Raw genomic sequence first — 23075 nt, 5'->3', positions numbered from 1 at the left:
AGGATAAAAATATTTAAGGAACGAGTATTATAGGCATTTTCCTTGAAATGGTAAGTACGCCCTTGTTTGCCGCAGTGATACACAAAACACAAGAAACTGGACAATCACATTTTCTGTAGTACATGCACTGGGTCTCTGCTTCCTGTATTAGTTCCAAGCTGAAAGCTGAAGGTATGCACTGAAATGTAAAGAATAATATTCGGATTGATTACGGCTGTTGTTAACTTAAACTGCAATAGGAAAATCACGAAGTTATACCACGGAAGGTAGTCATGTAACACGAATTTAGACCAAGTGACGGTGTACTAACTGTTCAATAGAAACTGGGCTAATTTGCTTAAATAGGAAAATGCATGACAAGGAGAATTTAAAGAATGTTTTAATATAAACTCATGTAATTGATTTCAGCAAAGTGAAAGAGTCACAACGGCACAAGTATTACCTGTCTCTGGAGATGGCCGAAGTGCAAGAAAATTGACCAAGTATGGTCAAATATACATCGTAAATTATTTACGAAGATTCACTCAAAGAGACAGCAAATTTAATGTATTGCCATTCTGATGAATTAATAGCAAGCAGATCATGCACTGAGTTCGAAATGAACTAGCCAAATAGAGAAATAAAGAACTGACCTTCACATATAGCACTCATATCCAGCAAATGAGAGTTACAGCAATTTGACGATCCCAAACGAGAATATAGTTAAGCATAAACCAAGCGTTCTTCGCGAATGATTAAGAAGATCGCAGAGCAAGTGTGCGTTTTCCGCGCGCAGCCAGGCAACATCCCAACAGCGGCATACGACAGCAAACTCGTTGTTTCCCTGCGCAGCCATACCAAGATATTTACAATTAAATAACTGCATATGTATTTAGACCATTATAGATGACTAACATGAAGAGGCGAAACACATCGAGTATTGAAGAATAAATTTCAGTTTCAGAGGACGGAAGATTTCTTAGCTTTATGATAGAACATAAATGAATTTATTATTAGTTACTGAGGAAAATGGCTGCAAATATTAAGAAAGGAAAAAAAATGTACTGAACCATTCTTACATACCCCTTTCAGATCTGAATTTTTTTATGAAGGAAGGAAAATTTTTATTTGTGGTGATTTAATTATTAATTATTTTAGATGCAAGATTTATACAAAAATATGTACCCGTTTTCGAATCATACTTTGTACACTTGGCTTCATTTTCTGGACTAAAATATCGAATTACAAAATAGTCGCCATTGTAATAAGTAGTAAAATAATCATTTAATAATTATCATACAAGATAACAACAATATTCAAGTATACAGTGCAATGTAGCGAACCAATCACACCCAAATTCCAGTTTTCACGAGCTGTAGCGCAGTGCTTCGTTGACTTGCTGATATTTTAATAGTGATGCCCAACAGTTTGCAGCTCTTGCGTATGATGGAAAGGTTGAACATTCACAAATGTGTACCTTAGATTTTCATTTGGAATAAATACTTATGTTGCAGCTAAGACACAATAAATGTGCACTATTGTAGCCACAGGGTATGAAAGGCATACACACATCGTTGTAACAATAAGAAAACAATTGAAATTATTTATGCAGGTAGTAAGACAGCATCATACATATCTAGATTTACGAGAATTTACAAAATAATAATACACATAAATTCCAATGAAATTAGGATGCTACATAACTCGAACAATGGAAATGACCGAAGACCACCAAATGTTCAGATTAATATGTACCTAGACTGCCGTAAAAGCACTCTTTTAATGCCGTTGATCGAGAGTCAACACAATGACAGTGTTCTTACCCGCTATCAGATTTCTGTAGGTCCCTACTATGAACAAGTGCTCATATCTCAGAAGGCATTCGCTTCTGGACACATGTTTACTGGATTTTTTTCTCTCAAAACATTCGACCCTTTTTGAGACCTGGTATACGTTGGTGATTTTTCAGGAGTTCGAACTTGAGATGGGGTAGATCTGAGTCAGAAAGAATGTGTGAGAAAGGGGTACCGGCGGTGTGGTAGCAGAATAATGACACAACGTAGAGATACGATTTCCACACTATTTACTGGTAAGCACAATACACATAACTCGTGTAATCGTTATGAGGGTACTGAGCGTGCCTCACAGGGCAGCGATCCTCCTTTTACCCAGTCAGAGATGTTATGCCGCCACGAAATGTTTACTTTCCGTCCGTATTTCGTGATCAGTGAAACATTGTTCACAGGACAGGTCCGAGAAGAATGTGTCAAAAATAATGTGTTTAGCTCCAAGTGCAACGTGTATGGAAATTTTTGGTTTAATAACGATTTGGAGACTGTCTTCAGGAAAAGGTTTCATCCCTACAAAAAAGGAAAAATAATAATTTGGAAATGTACGATTTTGTTTACAACGTTCCATGAACTTAGATCTTTATTTGCTGCATGTACTTCATGGGTCGCCGTGTGGATGCTATGACATATCCTGTATCCTATAACTCCACAACTAAAAAGGATAATTACAGTAATGAAATGCTATACAATTGTCACATTCGTTTATAATTTTTGCATGCAATTTTGTTTGATAGTGCAGTAAAAATGTAAAGAATGGTAGTTGTGTAAATCTTTTGAGCACCTTATAACTACGTAATATAAAAGGTATGCAGAAAAACTGAGGATATCTCCCTGAGAGACAGCAAAAAAAAAAAAAAAAAAAGGGGATAGCTGGCTGCATTCTATTGTTGTCTACTGTTGTCTGCTGTTAGTGATCATGGGGCATTGTAGAGTTTCAACTGAATTTCACGAAAGAGATATATTATAGCTAGGATTATTAAAGTATAAAACAAATTTATAGTTACCCAAACCGAAGTGTTCTGTCTCCGCTAGGTATGGTTACAGCACTTCTGTTAATTATTTGAGCAGCGTTTTTAAGTGTGAGTGTTGGTGACAAAGTGGACCCCTTGATCATAAAGACCACAAGAATAATTTTGCCACTGATCTCACTTTCTATACATTACACTCCTACTTCACTCGCATTCACTACACTGTGTGGCTTCACTCCCTGTTCTACATATGCGATACCTTGCGACGTCCAAGGCGACTATTTTCTTATATTCTGCTGTGCTTTTGTTTTAGATTTTACATGGCGTCTCGTTGATTATATACCATTTTCGAAGTCTCTTACAGATATGAGATGGATAGAGCTTAAGAAAACTTTCGCTATCTTCCACTTTTTATTTTACGTTATAGAGCGTATAATTATTTTTTCTCTATTTTTCAAAGTGAAATCGTTGATTCATTGTTTGAATTTGTCATTCTAAACTCTTTAGAAAAAGTATGATGCTGTAGCCTAAAATAAATTGTTGCCGCGTGTTCCGCAAACGCTAGGGCAGTTTTCAGTTTTACATTATCGTGGTACGTGCATGTTTAAGATACAGAACTCGCCTAATCACTGTAAGTGAGTAAATTTACATGCATAAATGCTTCTGGGACGGGATAGAATCGATTTCTTTCCAAGGGAAATACTGGAGTAATATCGTTGAGTGTTCTTCCGTGTTGCACGCGACGCCAAATAATCAGTGGATTATTTCAATTGAGGGAATTGACTGTTAGTGGATAGAACTGTCGAAAGAAACGGGAACTCGTGCGAATGGCCAATAAAAGTGTCCCCCAGGCAGAGGAAACAGTATTTCAGCAATGCTTATTCCTCCACAGCTTTCTAGTTTATGTCTCTTCTCCTGTAGTTAGTATGTGGACCCTTAAAGGGGAGCGTCTTTAGCTGTTGATTCTCCTCTCAGAAAATTCGCGAAATGATATGTTGACATGTGTACACAGAAGTTATCTACATCTACATTTACGTGATTACTCTGCTATTCACATTTAAGTGCCTGGCAGAGGGTTCAGTGAACCACCTTCAAGCTGTCTCTTCACCGTTCCACTCTTGAAAGGTACACGGGAAAAACGAGCACTTAATTCTTTCTGTGCGAGCCCTGATTTCTCTCATTTTATCGTGATGATCATTTCCACCTATGTAGGTGGGTGCCAACAGAATGTTTTTGCAATTGGAGGAGAAAACTGGTAACTGAAATTTCATGAGAAGATCCCGTCGCAACTAGAAACGCCACTCCAATTCACGTATCATGTCTGTGACACTATCTCCCCTATTTCGCGATAATACAAAACGAGCTGTCCTTCTTTGTACTTTTTCGATGTCATCCGTTAGTCTCACCTGATGCGGATCCCACACCGCACAGCAACACACCAGAATAGGGCCGGCAAGCGTGGTGTAAGCAGTCTCTTTAGTAGACCTGTTGCACCTTCTAAGTGTTCTGCCAGTGAATCGCAGACTTTGGTTTTCTCTACCCACAGTATTATCTATGTCATCGTTCCAATTTAGGGTATTTGCAATTGCAATCCCTAAGTATTCAGCTGAATTTACAGCCTTCAGATTTGTGTGCATTCAGTACTACGGGAACGATACAGTTCATCAATAAGCAAGAACCGTTGTGTGTAGAATCACATTTGTTACCGGTCAGAGTAGCTGGTTCTCCATCTGTGGCTTTTCTTTCTGAACAAGTTTTGCTTCTCCTTCTGATTTTTTGTCCCTGACTTGCTAGTCTGTTCTACTTCTACACCATCATCTGAACTCTGCAAGTCATAGTATGATGCATGGTGGACGTATCGTTGCGTATCAGTTTCAGCACCTGTACAATAGTCCTGAGTTGGCAACTTTCATTTGTCAGAAATTTCATAATACGAAAAGGGAATTATTTTTGAGAGCGTGCAAACTGGACAATGGCTTCTCCTTTAACAACGTAGCGCTTGAGAGTCGTTTCCTGTGCTTGCATTCAGGAGCCCTTGTGTTAGTATGGTCAGACAAATGAATTCAATAATGGAACAGTGGTGCGCAAAAGGGATGAGAGAGCTGTGGTACGTGTGGTGGGACTAATGCTAACCCCGTGGTTAGGGGTGGCGGCAGGAGGTCCGTGTAGCGGCTTAGCTGCGGTGCGTTACATCTGCTGACCAGAGGAGCTGAGCTGCTGAGAGCGGTGGGGGGCATCAAAGGGCGCAGGCGTCATATGAGACCGTGCCACAAGATAGAAAAGAAACGATGGTAGCAAAAATCTTAATGGGAAGGGGCTTGTGTCACAATTAGAATAACAGAAATGACTATATTATAGGATACACTCGGAAACATCACTGAAAGTCAATTTGATAGCTAAGGAAATCATAGAGAGTAACAGTAACAGAGGGAAACGAAGACTTGATAACAATAAACACGTTCAAATGGAAGTAGGTTGCAGTATTCATGAAGTGGTGAAGAGGCTTTCAGGCTTCAAACTGTGTAGATACGAGATTCAGGCACCAACAACTATGTGTAGAGGTCACGTTGGCTTATGGTAGACATACACTGAAGAGCCAACGAGACTGGTACACCTGCATAATATCGTGTTGGGCCCCCGCGAGCATGCAGAAGAGCTGCAACACGACGTGGCTTGGACTCGACTAACGTCTGAATTAGTGCTGGAGGCAAGTAACACCATGAATCCTGCCGGGCTGTCCACAAATCCATAGGAGTACAAGGGGGTGGGGGTCTCTTCTGGATAACACGGCCGGCCGAAGTGGCCGTGCGGTTAAAGGCGCTGCAGTCTGGAACCGCAAGACCGCTACGGTCGCAGGTTCGAATCCTGCCTCGGGCATGGATGTTTGTGATGTCCTTAGGTTAGTTAGGTTTAACTAGTTCTAAGTTCTAGGGGACTAATGACCTCAGCAGTTGAGTCCCATAGTGCTCAGAGCCATTTGAACCATTTTTGGATAACACGTTGCAAGGCATCCCAGATATAGTCAATAATGTTTATCTCTGGGGAGTTTGGAGGCCAGCGGAAGTGTTTAAACTCAGAAGAGTGTTCCTGGAGCTACTCTGTAGCAATTCCGGACGTGTGGGGTGTCGCATTGTCCTGCTGGAGTTGCCCAAGTCCGTCGGAATGCACAATGGACATGAATGGATGCAGGTGATCAGACAGGATGCTTACGTACGTTTCACCTGCCAGAGTCGTATCTAGACGTGTCAAGGGTCCCATATCACTCCAACTGCACTTACCCCACACCATAACAGCGCCTTCACCATCTTGAACAGTCCTCTGCTGACTTGCAGGGTCCGTGGATTCATAAGGTTGTCTCCATACCCGTACACGTCCATCTGCTCGATACAATTTGAAACGAGACTCGTCCGACCAGGCAACATGTTTCCAGTCTTCAACAGTACAATGTCGCTGTTGGGGGGCCCGTGCGAGGCGTAAAGCTTTGTATCGTGCAGTCCTCAAGGGTACACGAGTGGGCATTCTGCTCCGATGATGTTTCGTTGAATGGTCCGCACGCTAACACTTTCTGACGGCCCATCACTGAAATTCCCAGAGATTTCCTGAAGGGACTTACTTCTGTCAGGTTGAACGATTCTTTTCAGTCGCCGTTGGTCCCGTTCTTGCAGGATCTTTTTCCGGTCGCATTGATGCCGGAGATTTGATGCTTTACCGGATTCCTCATATTCACGATACACACGTGAAATGGTCGTGCAGGAATATCCCCTCTTTATCACTATCTCGGAGATACTGTGTCTCATCGCTCGTGCGCCGACTATACCACCACGCTCAAACTCACTCAAATCTTGATAACCTGGCACTGTAGCAGCAATAAGATCTAACAAGTGCACCAGACACTTATAGTCTTATAGAGGCGTTGCCGATCGCAGCGCCGCTTTCTGACAAGTTATATGTCTCTGTATTTGAATACTCATGCCTATATTAGTTTCTTTCGAGCTTCAGTGTATGTATGTCGACGCTCGTCTGTAAATGAAAGATCACGTTGCTAATAGTACTCAAATGACCGAGTGGAATATGGCACAATGTTGCAATTAGACCACTGTATTATCAAGACTGTATACTGACTACTGATTACTGTCACTGCTAATTTTAGAAGATATAAGTATTGTAGAAAAAGTCAGAACATAAGTGACGGAAACCTAATGAAAACTTAAACTTATAAAAGGAAATACGAAATGATGGAGAGCAGTAACAAGAAATATGACTTCAAACTAAACATCAAAATGGTCAGAGGAGACGGCAGAGAACTGAGGAAAAAAATTAAATCCAAAACGACAACACTACTCAATTTCATGAAGAATATGCGTCTGCAAATATAAATCATGGATTCATAGGTAAGGACTGTATGTAAGTCTTGTAATAAAGTGAAACACAAACAAACTGAAAAGAACAGGAAGAGGGAAGAGGGTGAGAAACAGAAATTGGAATAGGGAGATGAAGGGGGGAGAGAGAGAGAGAGAGAGAGAGAGAGAGAGAGAGAGAGGAGGGAGGAGAAGGGGAGATAGGGAAAGGGGAGAGATGAGGAGGAGGGGAAGCGAATAAGAGGGCATGAAGAGGCAAAAGGGGAAGGGGCCTCTCGAAGTTGCGGTAGATAGGAAGAGTTATAGACAGTAAGTCAGAAACTTGGTTCCAAATTACTAATAGGGGAGGCTCCTTTGCCGTCTGGGTGGCCGAGCGGTTCTAGACGCTACAGTCTGGAACCGTGCGAGTGATACGGTCGCAGGTTCGAATCCTACCTCGGGCATGGATGTGTGTGATGTCCTTAGGTTAGTTAGGTTTGAGTAGTTCTAAGTTCTAGGGGACTGATGACCTCAGAAGTTAAGTCCCATAGTGCCCACAGCCATTTGAACCATTTTGAGGCTCCTTTAACAAACATGATAACTTAATAAGTTGTCATTTGCGAAAGCAAAGCTGGCAGTATTATTTGAATCATCACGTTCAGAAACAATAGCTTAATTGAAAATAGACATGTTTCCTGTGTCGATTGTTGTTTGTATTACATGTTAAAATGGTTCAAATGGGTCTGAGCACTACGGGACTTAACTTTTGAGGTCGCCAGTCTCCTTGAACTTAGAACTACTTAAACCTAACGAAGCTAAGGACATCACACACAGCCATGCCAGAGGTAGGATTCGAATCTGCGAGCGAAGCGGTCACGCCGTTCCAGACTGTAGCGCCTAGAACCACTCGGCCACTCCAGCCGGCTGTATTATATGTAACTGGCCAGTTTTAGGTCTTGATGCCCAACTTCAGTTCTGTTAAATACTGTTAAATAATATCAAAATAAATTACAATCATTCTGTTAAATTCATTTTCATAATGCTTAGATTGTTTAACAGATCTGAAGACGCGCAACACTGCCGGAAACAGCGTCAAAAGACGGAAAACAAGCCTTTTTTTACAAATAAATATTGCGGGTAACTTTCTGTGACAAGTACGCCCATCTTTGATACAAGAAATCTGCATATCATACGAGTGCACTGATTTCAGAATCAGGCCGCTGCATGTGAAAAACTTAACACTGAACAAAACTTAAAGGAACGAGTTGTTACAAATAGCACGTTGATGGATGACAAACTTCTAAAGGTCGTAAACAGTTGTCAGAAGAGCACAGGATGCTTCCATTGCAAATTTATTTATGTTACCCTCCAAATGATTACTGCTTCTTCTATTCACCTTATCGCTTATAATACAAGCACGTTGATGTTTCTAGCGCGCTGCGAATGAAACTGTTTTACGTATTCGCGCCTAATTTGCTGATGAAACACATGATAAACTTGTTCCTGGGAGCAATCCCAATCTGACATCAGAGGTACAGCACGTTCGGCAAAGTTAGATCCGCCTGCTTAACGCGGTCGTAATCATACGTAGTGATACCTGCTAACTCATTAACGAGACACGTCCGTAGATTGGCTCTAAAGATCCTCAGAGTGATGCTGAAACGTCTTCCACTATGACTAAGGGGAGACATGGCGAAGGCAGGGGAGCCATAAAAAGCGGGGAGGCGCTCCATCCAGGCGATGCCTGCCAGATACCGTAAACTCCGTAATTAGCTCCGCGGTGCGGTACTTTTGCGAGGGATGATGAAACAGCGAGAGCTTTAAATGTGCACTAAAGCGGTTTCCTTTTTGTGGCTGAAAGCCATCAGTGCTACGACTCGACATAGACGCCGCCTCTGTGCACACGGGGCATTAAAATTTAGCTGCCACAGAATCTGGAGGATTATGGGATTAAAATATACCGACTTCACGGGCGTGGTCCCACGGAATGAGCAATAAATAAAAAAGAAGTTAAAGAAGCGACTTTAGCTGCCTTGCTTACAGCCATGACAGCTTTACGCAGCTTCTTGTTAGTTTATGATGACGTCAGAAGGAAATATCGAATCTTCATATTTCTTCAAATGTTCAAATGTTGTGTGTTCAAATGTGTGTGAAATCTTATGGGACTTAACTGATAAGGTCATCAGTCCCTAAGCTTACACACTACTTAACCTAAATTATCCTAAGGACAAACACACACACCGATGCCCGAGGGAGGACTCGAACCTCCGCCGGGACCAGCCGCACAGTCCATGACTGCAGCGCCCTAGACCTTTCGGCTAATCCCACGCGGCCCTTAAATTTCTTCTACCAAGCCGTGGACCAAAGGCATATTACGGATTATTTTTGTATCATTTCTTCTTTTTTTTTGTTCTACTAATTGTTCCTCCACTATGGTAACGAAGAAATTCTTTAAGGAAAATTTCATTTGGCACCGTCCGTACTATTTAGTTCCATAAAACGACAATTCTAAAATTTTTGTGTATCGATTTATTGTCGTCCGATTGTGGCGAAATAAGCGCTGTATCATTTCAGAGATACAGAGGCGAAAGAGTGTGCCGGGACGTACCCCAGTGCAACTGCTACTAGTGCCACGTCGTTATAACGCGCCTGTGTATGACATACAAGTATTCCGCCATAATTTAAAAAAGAAAGGAAAAACAAAAATTGCTTTTCCAAACTTTATCAACACATGCTTCAGTATATTAATGTGGAAACTGTCAAATCTCAGAGTGATCTGGTGAATATCTTTCCCTACGTAGCCGGCCGGAGTGGCCGTGCGGTTCTAGGCGCTACAGTCTGGGGCCGAGCCGAGCGACAGCTATGGTCGCAAGTTCGAATCCTGCCTCTGGCGTGGATGTGTGTGATGTCCTTAGGTTAGTTAGGTTTAATTAGTTCTAAGTTCTTGGCGACTGATGACCTCAGAAGTTAAGTCTCATAGTACTCAGAGTCATTTGAACCATTTTTTCCCCTACATACATTGTTTTAAGAAAAAAGTAAGTGGTGCTAAATAATAAAGCTACAAAGCCAAAAATTAGTCAGAATGTGCAAACGTATGTCGGAATTAACTGTTACAAGTTTCAATTTGATCGGAACAAAATTAGACTGATAGTTTTCGAGTAATTTACTGAAAACTAAATTTGGAACAAAAACGTCCTTATTTGTAGTAGATTAAGTATCACTTATAGTAATGATAGCAGGTTTTGATTAGAGTACCTGATGAAATCCATTAATTATTGGAGCTATAACAAGTTTTAAGACTTTGATGTAAATAACAATCAATACAAGGTCTCTTAAAGTTGTAGTTCAGGGGTCTTATTCTAATGTCAGTTACGTTCTATAAATTCTAGACGGCAAAGTTTCAATGCAGGATAGCTAAAACTTTTCCTGTAATTAAAGCCTACTTAACTCCATTCAACTTCCAAATTACTTAACACGTACTGTCAGTCACCAGTTTCTGCAAGTTACACTGGATCGCAAGGTGCATCGTCACGTTTTCCGTTTTAAAAATCTACGGTTGGCGCTGAGGATAGTTTTGCAACCGGAAAAGCTCCTCTCCACATCGTAAGACTTCACAGAACGGGTTTGAAGGCAGTGGGACCACTGCAGGCCAGTTTTGGTTCATTATCTTCACATGTTGTGGCATTCCCAGAAAGTGTCAGTAACTTTGGAGACTGTGTAATATCCAGTAGTGCGCTGGAGAACACTTTGAATTTTGTTGCTCACTTTGTCAGGCACATGACCATGAGCTCTACCCCACCCATTCCGCACATGTTGCAAGTATCCAGGGCGTCACAGCAGCCTCCAGTCGTATGATGGCTACTGATACCACTGAAAAGTTGATGTATGCGACATGTCCAGACACGGTATCAGTAAAGACGTCTTCAAAGCTTTGATAGCACTTCATCTATAACAAGCTCGCAATAGATTGTCTTCATTTTGGTGCAGCTGGTGCAGTAATATTCAGGAGCATTAAGCCAAGAAACCCATCCTTAGGTGGGAAAGGCACTGAAGGTGCTTCTTGCTTGAACTTTTGCACTTACAGAGCAGCTTTCAAATAGATTTTCTTGTCACTAGAAATTAATTCGTCCACATGAGGGTAATCTGATCCAATCCCTTCTATAAATATGTGTAACCCACGTGTAATTCAAACTACCCGCAACATATTGTGGTAGAGATTCTGAAACCCCTTGGCTGCTTTAGCCGTGTATGAAGCACCATGTGTTACTAGCAGAAATATGTTCTCTCTCTTCACACCCTCCGGCCACTGCAGTTCCTGGGGTTGTCAAACAAAATGGCAATTGTCAAGTTGTTTTTAGTCTCTCGAGAGCTTCACTCGTTAGGAGAATCATTTATCCCGACCTGTCAACTTTGACAATACCAACAACATCATTTGCAGCATAACCCCCACACACATCGATGGTTTCACCCACGGACACACTGACCACCTGGTCAGCAGCACAAATTCATATGTTTCTGAGCACCACCCCATAGCACAAGAATAAACCGTTCTTTCCCAGTGTAGATTCATTTGGAACTGGATGTGTTGTGTACTTCTCGAAGAAACACGGATTCTTCGGCTTCTCCAATGGGATATTGCAAGATCTCATCGTCTCACGTAAGTTCTTCAAGAATGATAGCGCGGTTGAAGCTGGACCTGTCCAAGTAACAGCGTTTGTCTGCTGTCATTTTCAGCCGCTTCACACAACTGCTGACTTTGGAGGTATTAGATTGTTGATGCACGTTAAAACGCTTTTCGCCACTAACTTTGGCATCACATAGTTTACAAAATAATATTTGCCCGTCGGTGCTGAAGAACTTTTCTCTAAATCAGGAACAAAACGTCACTTCATGCTGTTGGAGCACTTTCGGTGTGTTGAACTAAACCGAGTTTGCATTCAGATTGAATAATGTGACCATGTGCGCGAAGTTTATTATGTCGGAAACTGCCTTTGTTGGCTTCGAGAGCGTTTTCTCAACCTCGTACAAAAAACAATGTCTTATGTCAAGGAACCGACTTCTGTTTTACTCTGCTTGTCTACTACAGTGCTGATAAACAAAGCTTTCTAGTAATTGCTGTGTTTACTTGTGAGAGTGTCACTTGAAACATTACCATTCCAGTTACATTTTCATGTTACTATTCTCATGTCCTTAAAGATACGACAAACGTATGGATTTTGGCAAACGTTGACGAAAAGAGAATTATAAAGGCGGACGTTAGCCGCTATATGACCTGTTACTAATAAAGGTGAAAGTGGGACTTTATATGCAGAGTAAAATCATATTTTTCTATTTTACAATAGCCGGATTCGTGCATTAATACGACACTGCAGTGTCTTATGTTACTCTCAATTACGATGCAACATTCCGTAAGACATGCATGCACTGCGGCGACTATAGCCATTATGAAATGTATTCGAAGATGCGAATATGAACAACCATCAGCTATATCGTGCATAAATTTTTGTAAAATTCGCCCTGAAGTTCAGGAAAAATATATGACTTGTCATTAAAATCTAGGCGCTAGTAATGACCTACGTCACTCCAGATGTGTTAATTAAATATTAGATATCAATACACGAAATTAATACACTTTGTTATCTACGGAGAAACCGCGAAAGTTATTTTCCCGTGACGATTTTATCAGCCGTATATGCTTGACGTAACCGTATTACACGTTGTCAGAAATTTTACTCGTCCGTGCGTTTCTAAATGAGCTTTCTCGCTCGCGGAGGGTAAATAATTACGTTTCAAATGACAATTAAAAAGCACGGCGGGCAGAGAGAAGTTTATAATTAAAGAGGCGTACAGAGAATTACGTTTAATGAGACTTTCTGTACGTTGGAGAACTGTTTAATGACCAACAGCTGCGCCACGTGACGTATTGCTAACGATGAAAGCACAATTCTTAATTAAGACCTTGTAGATGCAAAGAGCAGTTTTCGCTTATTTTTAGCGACGTCGAAGAGATTCTTTGATATGAAACATACTGAGAATAATTGCTAATAAGGAGGTTGCACCTTGAAAGCAAGCAGACGTACAAAGTGGAAAACAAAAATTAAATCTGTCATCCCGCCCACGATACTGAAAAAATATTTCTCTAGTAGCGGGAGGACGTATGTCAGCATGTTCCACAGTATGACTGTAGTATTTCAGTATGCGGCAGGCGTGTATTAAGAGAATTTCGTTTATGGTTGTGGCTCTATACGTAGAGTGTGTAAGTAGGCTGTTTAGGTTTTAATGTTGGTAACGCCACGTAGCGCTCTGTTGAAAATCACTGGCTGTGCTGTGTGAAGTCTGAGGCTGATGGGCAATGTTGCAATAGTCGCTATTGTAGCCCTCGCTGCATTGCAGTAGTTCGAGTAACGAAGATTTTTGTGCGGTTGATTCATGAAAGGTATAGGTTACTGTTAGTCAGGGCCATTCTTTTGTAGGGATTTTTGAAAGTCAGATTGCGTTGCGCTAAAAATATTGTGTGTCAGTTTAGTGTTGATCAGAATAAGTAAAGAGAGTAATGTCTGAGTACGTTCAGTTTCGCTCAGCTGTTTGAAAAGCAAATAATGTAAGAGGTTTATCAGCACAGTCATTCATAAATTTTTCTAAGGGGACGTTTCGTAAGAGGCATTTTATTGCAATGGTATGAACTCCTAACTTCAAGTGCTGATGCTTTACAAGAAACCAATAACACTAGACAAAGTAAACTTAGAGTAATCTAGAATTGAGGTTCCTTACAATATTCGTCTTTCGAATATAACGTACCCCTTCCACTCAAAACGTGTTCTAAAATACAGCAGCTTCTGTTGGATCGAAAAATGCTAAGGATTCTAAGGAGAAGAACCTAATCAGTTTGGGTATATAACAAGATACCATTAGGAAAATCTTTAGTGGTACTTGTGATTCACATTAAACGAACATGTATTCCTCTAAAGTAATCTTCACGCCCGGACTAGACAGCAACCACGTACCTATGGAATCCATACGTATTATAAAAGTGGATGTATGCATGTATACTCCACATCTCCTCCTAAAGCAATGGAACGATTTCAATAAAACTTGGTACAGGTATTACTTACGGTCCAGAAGGAACCACTGTGGGGATAAGAACCACCTACTTCTCAGAAGGTTTGGGGTTGGGGTGAAAAAGGAGCGTAGCCGATGACACGAAAATAGCCACTTTACACAGACGGAAAAAGATCGCAACCCCAGAAAGAAGTTGTGCAACATAAACGAAAGCTGGTAGGTGTGTCCTACATCTGAAACATGATGTATATTCAAACTTCCCGCCAGTCGCGTAACAGTGGTTATAATGGTGCCACCACGAGGATGCAAACTATGCTTGGTTTAAACATATGTTGTAACGATCGTGAGAGTTAGTTACCTTTCAGTTCGAATGTGGTGAGTTTATGTTGGTCAAGAACGCCTTTAAGGCGACAAAGACGGCATTACAGCATCCCACTGAGTTTGAACGAGGTCGTGTAATACGGCTACGGGAAGCTGGATGCTCCTTCTGCCACACTGCAAAAAGACTTGGAGGCAGTTGTCACGAGAATGTACGATCGCAAGAAGACGGGGCTCCAGACGGCAACTGGCACTACCGAGAGGGAAGATTGTCGTGTTCGGCGTATGGTTCTGGCGCATCGTATTGCATCTGAGCAGCAGTTAGCACCCTGCATCGGGAGCAGCAATTTGAGTAGCATTTGGTATCACAGTGACACTACGAAGAACTACAACTCAGTTACTTCAAAGTTCCGAGCCTGCCGCCCTGACGCACGCATTCGATAGACCCAAAACCACCGCCATTTGTGGCTTAAATAAGTGGTGCCAAGCGAGAGCACATTGAAGGGCAGGGTAGAGGTTGTTGTTGTTATGGTCTTCAGTCCTGAGACTGGTTTGATGCAGCTCTCCATGCTACTCTATCCTGTGCAAGCTTCTTCATCTCCCAGTACCTACTGCAACCTACATCCTTCTGAATCTGCTTAGTGTATTCATCTCTTGGTCGCCCTCTACTATTTTTACCCTCCACACAGCCCTCCAGTACTAAATTGGTGATCCCTCGATGCCTCAGAACATGTCCTACCAACAGATCCCTTCTTCTAGTCAAGTTGTGCCACAAGCTCCTCTTCTCCCCAATTCTATTCAATACCTCCTCATTAGTTATGTGATCTACCCATCTAATCTTCAGCATTCTTCTCTAGCACCACATTTCGAAAGCTTCTATTCTCTTCTTGTCCAAACTATTTATCGTCCATGTTTCACTTCCATACATGGCTACACTCCATACAAATACTTTCAGAAACGACTTCCTGACACTTAAACCTATACTCGATGTTAACAAATTTCTCTTCTTCAGAAACGCTTTCCTTGCCATTGCCAATCTACATTTCATATCCTCCCTACTTCGACCATCATCAGTTATTTTGCTCCCCAAATAGCAAAAATCCTTTACTACTCTGTCTCATTTCCTAATCTAAATCCCTCAGCATCACCCGACTTAATTCGACTGCATTCCATTATCCTCGTATCGCTTTTGTTGACGTTCATCTTATACCCCACTGTCAAGACACTGACCATTCCGTTCAACTGTTCTTCCAAGTCGTTTGCTGTCTCTGACAGAATAGGGTAGAGGTAATGTTGCGTTTTCTGATGTAACCTGATTCTATCTCAGTACCAGTGATGGCCGTGTATTGGTTAGGAGGAAGACAGTTGAGGGCCTCCAACCTACCTGTCTGCGTGCTAGACAGACTGCAGCTACACATAGAGTAATGGTTCGGCTGCGGTTTCGTGTGGCAGCAGGAACAATCTAGTGGTTATCCCACGCAGTCTGAGTACAAATCAGTTCGTGAATCTCGTGATTCTACCTGTTGTGCTGCCGTTCATGATCATCATTCCGGTGGGTGTTTTCCAACAGGGTAACGATCGCCCACATACCGCTGTTGTAACACAACATGCTCTATTGAGTGTAGACTTGCTGGCCGTCTCCAAATGAGTCTATAGGGGCCATCATTGGACAACAACTCCAGCGTTATCCACAATTAGCATTAACTGTCCGCATATCGCCCGTCCACGTGCAACAGGCACTCCATCTCAAAAACTGACAACTAGCATCCTCACAACACAATACACACCCGTTTGTGTGCTTGTATTTATTATTTTGGTGATTATAGCTATTATTATTAATGTACACCATTTAACATTTGCCCTGGCTCGTCGCTCGCTTACATTAAGCTGTGATCTTGCGTTGTTAATCACTTAAATATGTCACCTAGACAAAGGTCTTCCTGAAATTGCGTTACTCTACATTAATTATTTTTTGGTGCTGCAATTTTTTCCGTCAGTGTACATTCTTCAAGCAATTTATGATGAGTGCACTAAGTTACTTTCAAAGAAATTTACACATACACTACTGGCCATTAAAATTCGTACACCACGTTGATGACGTGTTACAGACGCGAAATTTAACCGACAGGAAGATGATGCTGTGATATGCAAATGATTAGCTTTTCAGAGCATTCACACAAGGTTGGCGCCGGTGGCGACACCTACAACGTGCTGACATGAGGAAAGTTTCCAACCTATTTCTCATGCACATACAGCAGTTAACCGGCGTTGCCTGGTGAAACGTTGTTGTGGTGCTTCGTGTAAGGAGGAGAAATGCGTACCATCACGTTTCCGACTTTGATAAAGGTTGGATTGTAGCCCATCACGATTGCGGTTTATCGTATCACGACATTGCTACTCGCGTTGACTGTTAGCAGAATATGAAATCGGTGTCTTCAGGAGGGTAATACGGAACGCCGTGCTGGATCCCAACGGCTCCGTATCACTAGCAGTCGAGATGACAGGCATCTCAGGCGGATGGCTGTAACGGATTGCGCAGCCACGTCTCGATCCCTGAGTCAACATATGGGAACGTTTGCAAGACAACAACCATCTGCACGAACAGTTCGACGACGTTTGCAGCAGCATCGACTATCAGCTCGGAGACCATGGCTGGGTTACCCTTGACGCTGCATGACAGACAGGAACGCCTGCGATGGCAAAACGTCATTTTTTCCGATGAATCCAGGTTCTGTTTACAGCATGATGATGGTCGGATCCGTGTTTGGCGACATCGCGGTGAACGGACATTGGAAGCGTGTATTCGTCATCGCCATACTGGCGTATCACCCGGCGTGATGGTGTGGGGTGCCATTGGTTACACGTCTCTGTCACCTCTTGTTCGCATTGACGCCCCTTGAACAGTGCACGTTACATTTCAGGTGTGTTACGACCCGTCGCTCTACCCTTCATTCGATCCCTGCGAAACCCTACATTTCAGCAGGATAATGCACGACCGCATGTTGCATGTCCTGTACGGGCCTGTCTGGATACAGAAAATGTTCCACTGCTGCCCTGGCCAGCGCATTCTCCACATCTCTCACCAATTGAAAAAAAAAAAAAAGAAATGGTGGCCGTGCAACTGGCTCGTCACAATACGCCAGTCACTACTCTTGATGAACTGTGGTATCGTGTTGAAGCTGCATGGGCAGCTGTACCTGTACACGCCATCCAAGCTCTGTTTGACTCAATGCCCAGGCGTATCAAGGCCGTTATTACGGCCCGAGGTGGTTGTTCTGGGTACTGATTTCTCAGGATCTATGAACCCAAATTGCGTGAAAAGTAATCACATGTCAGTTCTAGTATATTATATTTGTGTAATAAATACGGGTTTATCATCTGCATTTCTTCTTGGTGTAGCAATTTTAAGGCCAATAGCGTTATTTCAAATCTTTTCGAGACTACTTTTAGACATTTATCCTCATTTTTTCATAAAATTCAAAAGATATAATTTTGTTTTAGTTATTCGCTCTTAAAAACAGGAAATCATTACTTATAGTAATTTGAACCATTGCCGTTTTTAGAACATACCAGAATCCCATGAACGCATTGCGTGCTAAAGTGTGTTAGATGGTTCACAGTCTCTCCTGAGATGACATCTACTTTGTAATTTATACAGTAAGCACGTATTCTTTGTCTCACTCAGTAGTTGGCAACATATATGTGCAAATATTGCTTCATGTCTCGACATGCGTGAACTGTGAATTGTGTTTATAGTGACAAATCCGTAGCTGTAGAGAAATTCTCTCTAGTATAAAAAGAGTTATCACTGTGAAATTTTGGTGTTCTAACAATAAACAGAAATGTGAAATAAATTGTAGAATTGTTTCATTCTAAAAAAGCTTCTTTACTACAAAATATAAAATCCAGGACTTCTGTATCATTCCTATACAATGAAGACAATAAGCCTCGAAATTGGAACTACTATAGGGATTAGTACAAAATATTACTGAAATTACAATTCTTTTATGAACTTTACTTATTGTCGTTCTTCCCTGTAATAATAAACATGTACTGAAGTGACAGTATTCAGTGCTAGAGCACATATTTCATATTCGTAACTGCGAGAATGATTATTTCGTAAAAAAAGAACGAAAAATCGACATTATAAAAGTCAATAATTTAATATCCACAAATTCGTTTTTCGATAGATACTGATTGCTCTGAATGGTGTCATTCTCTGATTCAGATGTTAATGAACCGTAAGCAGTGCACAGTGTCGAACCGATCCCTGACCCGCTGTAGGAAATAGGTCTGGCCTCCCTGCTGGTCGTTCCTGGCAAGGTCGCCATCAATAAATGAGTCTTCCCCCGTCGCAAGGCCGGGCTCCTTCCGTGACAATAAAGTGAATTTGTGATTGATCTGCGGGCAGGTGAGGAACGGGTGGAGGGACCGCACGTAGGGCGTGGGGCCGACGCGGCGCATCAAATATACAAGGGGTTGCTTGGTGGGGTGGGATGGGGTGAGGTCGATGCGGCCCTTACGTAAGGGGCCCAGCTGCGGCTCCACCGTAACAGTCGCCGCCAGTCCACGCAACGGGTGGCCCACGAACGGACGCGAACTGTGCGGGCGTACGCAGCACTTGCAGCTCTCTGCAGACGGTGCGCCGTTACACGCTAACGGCGTTTGTTCTTTCTGGGATTTTGTACGTCAATGGAGTGGCCTGACGCGTCTGCAGGGGAGATTTTTCTGACTGGGGAGAAATCCCGTGTGGAGCTCCCTAAGGCTCAATCCTAGGTCCGCAATTGTTTGTCATATATGTAAACGACCTTCCGTCTAATATACAACAATCAGAATTAGTTCCTTTAGCACATGATACTAGTACTCTAACCAATCCCAAGCGTATATCCAGCAACAGAAGAAGTTGTAAGCAATCTTCTCAACAGTGTCATTGACTGGTCTTCTGCGAATGGTCTCTCTCTCAATTTTAAAAAGGCAACATATTCTGTTTCGCACGTCTACAGGTACTACACCAATAATAAGTGTAACGCACGGTGTAGAAATAGTAAATAGGGTGGTAACTTCAGGATTCTTAGATGTCCATACTGATGAGAATTTAAACAGCAAAAGGCACATTTTGGAACATCTACAACAATTTAGTTCAATCACATTTACCGAGCGAGGTGGCGCAGTGGTTAGCACACTGGGCTCGCATTCGGGAGGACGACGGTTCAATCCCGTCTCCGGCCATCCTGATTTAGGTTTTCCTTGATTTCCCTAAATCGCTTCAGGCAAATGCCGGGATGGTTCCTTTGAAAGGGCACGGCCGATTTCCTTCCCCATCCTTCCCTCACCCGAACTTGCGCTCCGTCTCTAATGACCTCGTTGTCGACGGGACGTTAAACACTAATCTCCTCCTCCAATCACATTTGGACTTCGGCAAAGACAAATCAGTAAGCTGACATATGTTGCACATTTTCATTCAATAATGTCACATGCAATAATGACAGAAAGTCTTCATTGCTTTGGCGGAGCGGTTCTAGGAGCTTTAGTCCGCAACCGCGCTACTGCTACGATCGTAGGTTCGAATCCTGCCTCGGGCATGCATGTGTGTGATGTCCTTTGGTTAGTCAGTTTTAAGTAGTTCTAAACCTAGGGAACTGATGACCTCCGATGTTAAGTCCCATAGTGTTTAGAGCCATTTGATTTCTTCCTTGCTTAGAAACGTGCTGTAAGAATATTCAAAATGTGTGTGAAATCTTATGGGACTTGACTGCTAAGGTCATCAGTCTCTAAGCTTACACACTACTTAACCTAAATTATCCTAAGGACAAACACACACACCCATGCTGGAGGGAGGACTCGAACCTCCGCCGGTACCAGCCGGCTGTAAGAATAATATGTAGTTTTCACCTACGTTAATTTTGAAGACACCTGTTTAGGAGGTGGGCATATCAACTTCTGCATCAAAGTCTGTTTATTCGCTCATGAAGTTCGTTGCAAATAATTCGCTGCAGTTCAAAAGGAACAATGATGTGCATAATTACAATAACAGGAGCAAAAATGACATACACTGCTCCACATTAAGGTTGTCTTCAGCACAAGAAGGTGGGCAGAATGCTGCAACAAAATTTTTTGATCACTTATGCAATGATATAAAATGTCTGATACACAGCAAAGAAAAATTTGAAAACATTCTAGAAAAATATCTCCTTGGCAACCGCTTATATTCTGTAGAGCAATTTCTGTTATAGTAATGTGTAAAAGGTAGTGGGGAGAAATTACTAACTCACATATTTATATTTGATATAAATAATAATTACAGAAAACAAAAACAATAGAAATTACGGCTGTTGAGGATGTGATCACATTTACAAATTAATTTCTGATGTGTATATAAAATGACTCGTTCCACGTCATTACAATTTATCGTGCAAATGATCCAAGGAATACTAACTAAATAAATAAGTAACTATGTCGTTCCCATGCGCGGGAGACATCTTCAGAAACAAATCGCCAATGACTGACTATTATGCGAAGTGGCTCTGTCAGTTATCATTGGTTTTTCCGTCTTAAGCTCACAGTAGAAAAACCAATCATAATCGACGTAATAGATACTAAGGTAGATCGCCTTGAAAAACACACTATTCCTTCGGAATTGACGATGCGGAAAGTACGAGAGATAAAATTTGAAGTAGTCTCTTCCCCATACTCAGAGTTGGTTTTACGTATGCTAAATTTGTAGAGCAAAAATATCTCACCTCCTCTTAACCTAGTACACCAAACCAACATTAAACAGGTTATATAGTTTTAACTTCGTAGGTGTGCATATTGATGAAAAGTTAATCTGGAGTAATTGGATAGTAGACTACTAAAACGTTCGGCAACTTTTGCTGTAAACATAATTGCTAACAATGAGGATACGGAAGTCTGTAACTTAACGTATTGTGAGACAGTATTTTGGGGTAGCTCTGCACTTAAGCAAAAGTATTCACTACACAAAAGAAAGTAATTGGAATAATGTGTGGGGTTCACGGACGTATTTCTTGGAGGCACCTGGAAATATTAATTCTAGTTCATTTATTCACTTATGGAATTTATTATCAACAGCCCATCTAAGACTAACAAATATTCACAAGTACGAGTACAGCGCTAGAAGAAAAGAATGATCTGTAGGATCCCGGGAATATATGGCAGAAGACTTTTCAAATATTAGTTAAGGATGTGTCTTCATACCAACTTCTATAACAGACAAATACTTGAGTAGAAATAATTAGTAATTCTTACAGGAAAATCTGTAAATCGGCAGCATGTAGTCATATAAGCAATTTGTGTGTGTACAGACAGACAAAGAGAGAGAGAGAGAGAGAGAGAGGGAGGGAGGGAGGGAGGGAGGGAGGGAGGGAGGGAGGGAGAGAGAGAGAGAGAGGGAGAGCATCTGTGATCTGTGTGTGTTCTTTGTTTATTTTGCTGACACATTACACATCACAACACTTATCGTGAATATAATCAACTGAACAAATAACTAACAAACTGACTAGGTTGTGAGTTAGAAATTTGCGTGCAAAATAAAATTTGCTAAAAACAGTCTTGATCGCTTAAATATTTTATTTAAACTGGTGACCGGTTTCGATGTATTGTACATGAATTATCTTCATACCTTGTACTCCATGATTGTGACAGGAGATGGACTGGTTGAGCAGGCTGCTCTAGAGAGATTTAATCACCATTGTGTTGTACAAAGTCGAAGATGATCTGAGTACAATAGATAGAAACCGGTCCCCAATTTAAATAATACTTATGAAATCAAGACTGTTTTTAGCAAATTTTGTCGATATACCTGAGATCGCCATTTTCCTGAAGAAAGTTTCAGAAAATGTTGAGAAATAGTTTTTGATGTTAAAAATTGTTTACTGTTAATGTAATGAAGGCTATCAACGCCACTTTCAAAATATCTAAGCTTAGCGGAGTGTTCGACGTACAAAACTATTTACTAACGTTTTTATGTCCTCCTTGCTTCGTCCGTCGTTTGTCACTTCGCTTTCAAGGTAACTGGATTCCTTAAATTCGTCTAGTTGGTGGTCCTCTATTTTTGTGCTAAGTTTATCACTAATCGCATTTCTAGTTTTATTCATTATTTTGTCTTTCTTGGCTTTCTGTCCTCATTAGACTACTCATCCAATTGAACAGGTCCTGTAATTGTTCTTCACCTTCACTGAGGACAGCAAAGTCGTCAACGCATCTTGTCATTGATATACTTTAAAAATGATTCTTAATCAAACTCTGGAAACTTTATTTTATTTGTGTCTACTTCCCTGTCTTACGCCCTCTTTTTCTCAGAATTTCGAACATCTTGTAGCAGTTTATATTGTCTAACGCTCTTTCTAAAGCGGCAGATCCTACGAAAGTGTCTTGATTTCTCTTCTGTCTTGCTTTGCTTCCCAAACAAAACTTTATAAATCCCTCTCTGGTGGCTTTAACTAATCATCATCTAATATATAGAGATATTTTTTTCTATCATTCTGTAAGTAATTCTTGTGAGTCACATTGATACCTAAGTTGTTAGGCTAATTGTCCGATAGTTT

The 23075-nt window shown here is 41.5% G+C and overlaps 1 protein-coding gene across 1 annotated transcript in view; it reads right to left on the bottom strand.

The window, feature by feature from the left end:
- LOC124778838 overlaps nucleotides 1-23075 on the bottom strand; it is a 326007-nt gene that overhangs the window by 290458 nt on the left and 12474 nt on the right. The window contains exon 2 of the mRNA XM_047253671.1: nucleotides 18787-19142. Coding sequence (XP_047109627.1) covers nucleotides 18787-19142 — 356 coding nt within the window. The remainder of the gene's footprint in view (nucleotides 1-18786; nucleotides 19143-23075) is intronic.

The sequence above is a fragment of the Schistocerca piceifrons genome, chromosome 1 (assembly GCF_021461385.2).
Source record: "Schistocerca piceifrons isolate TAMUIC-IGC-003096 chromosome 1, iqSchPice1.1, whole genome shotgun sequence".
Classification (NCBI taxonomy): domain Eukaryota; kingdom Metazoa; phylum Arthropoda; class Insecta; order Orthoptera; family Acrididae; genus Schistocerca; species Schistocerca piceifrons.
Note: the sequence above shows the minus strand (reverse complement) of the source record. Positions and strands in the feature narration are given on the sequence as shown.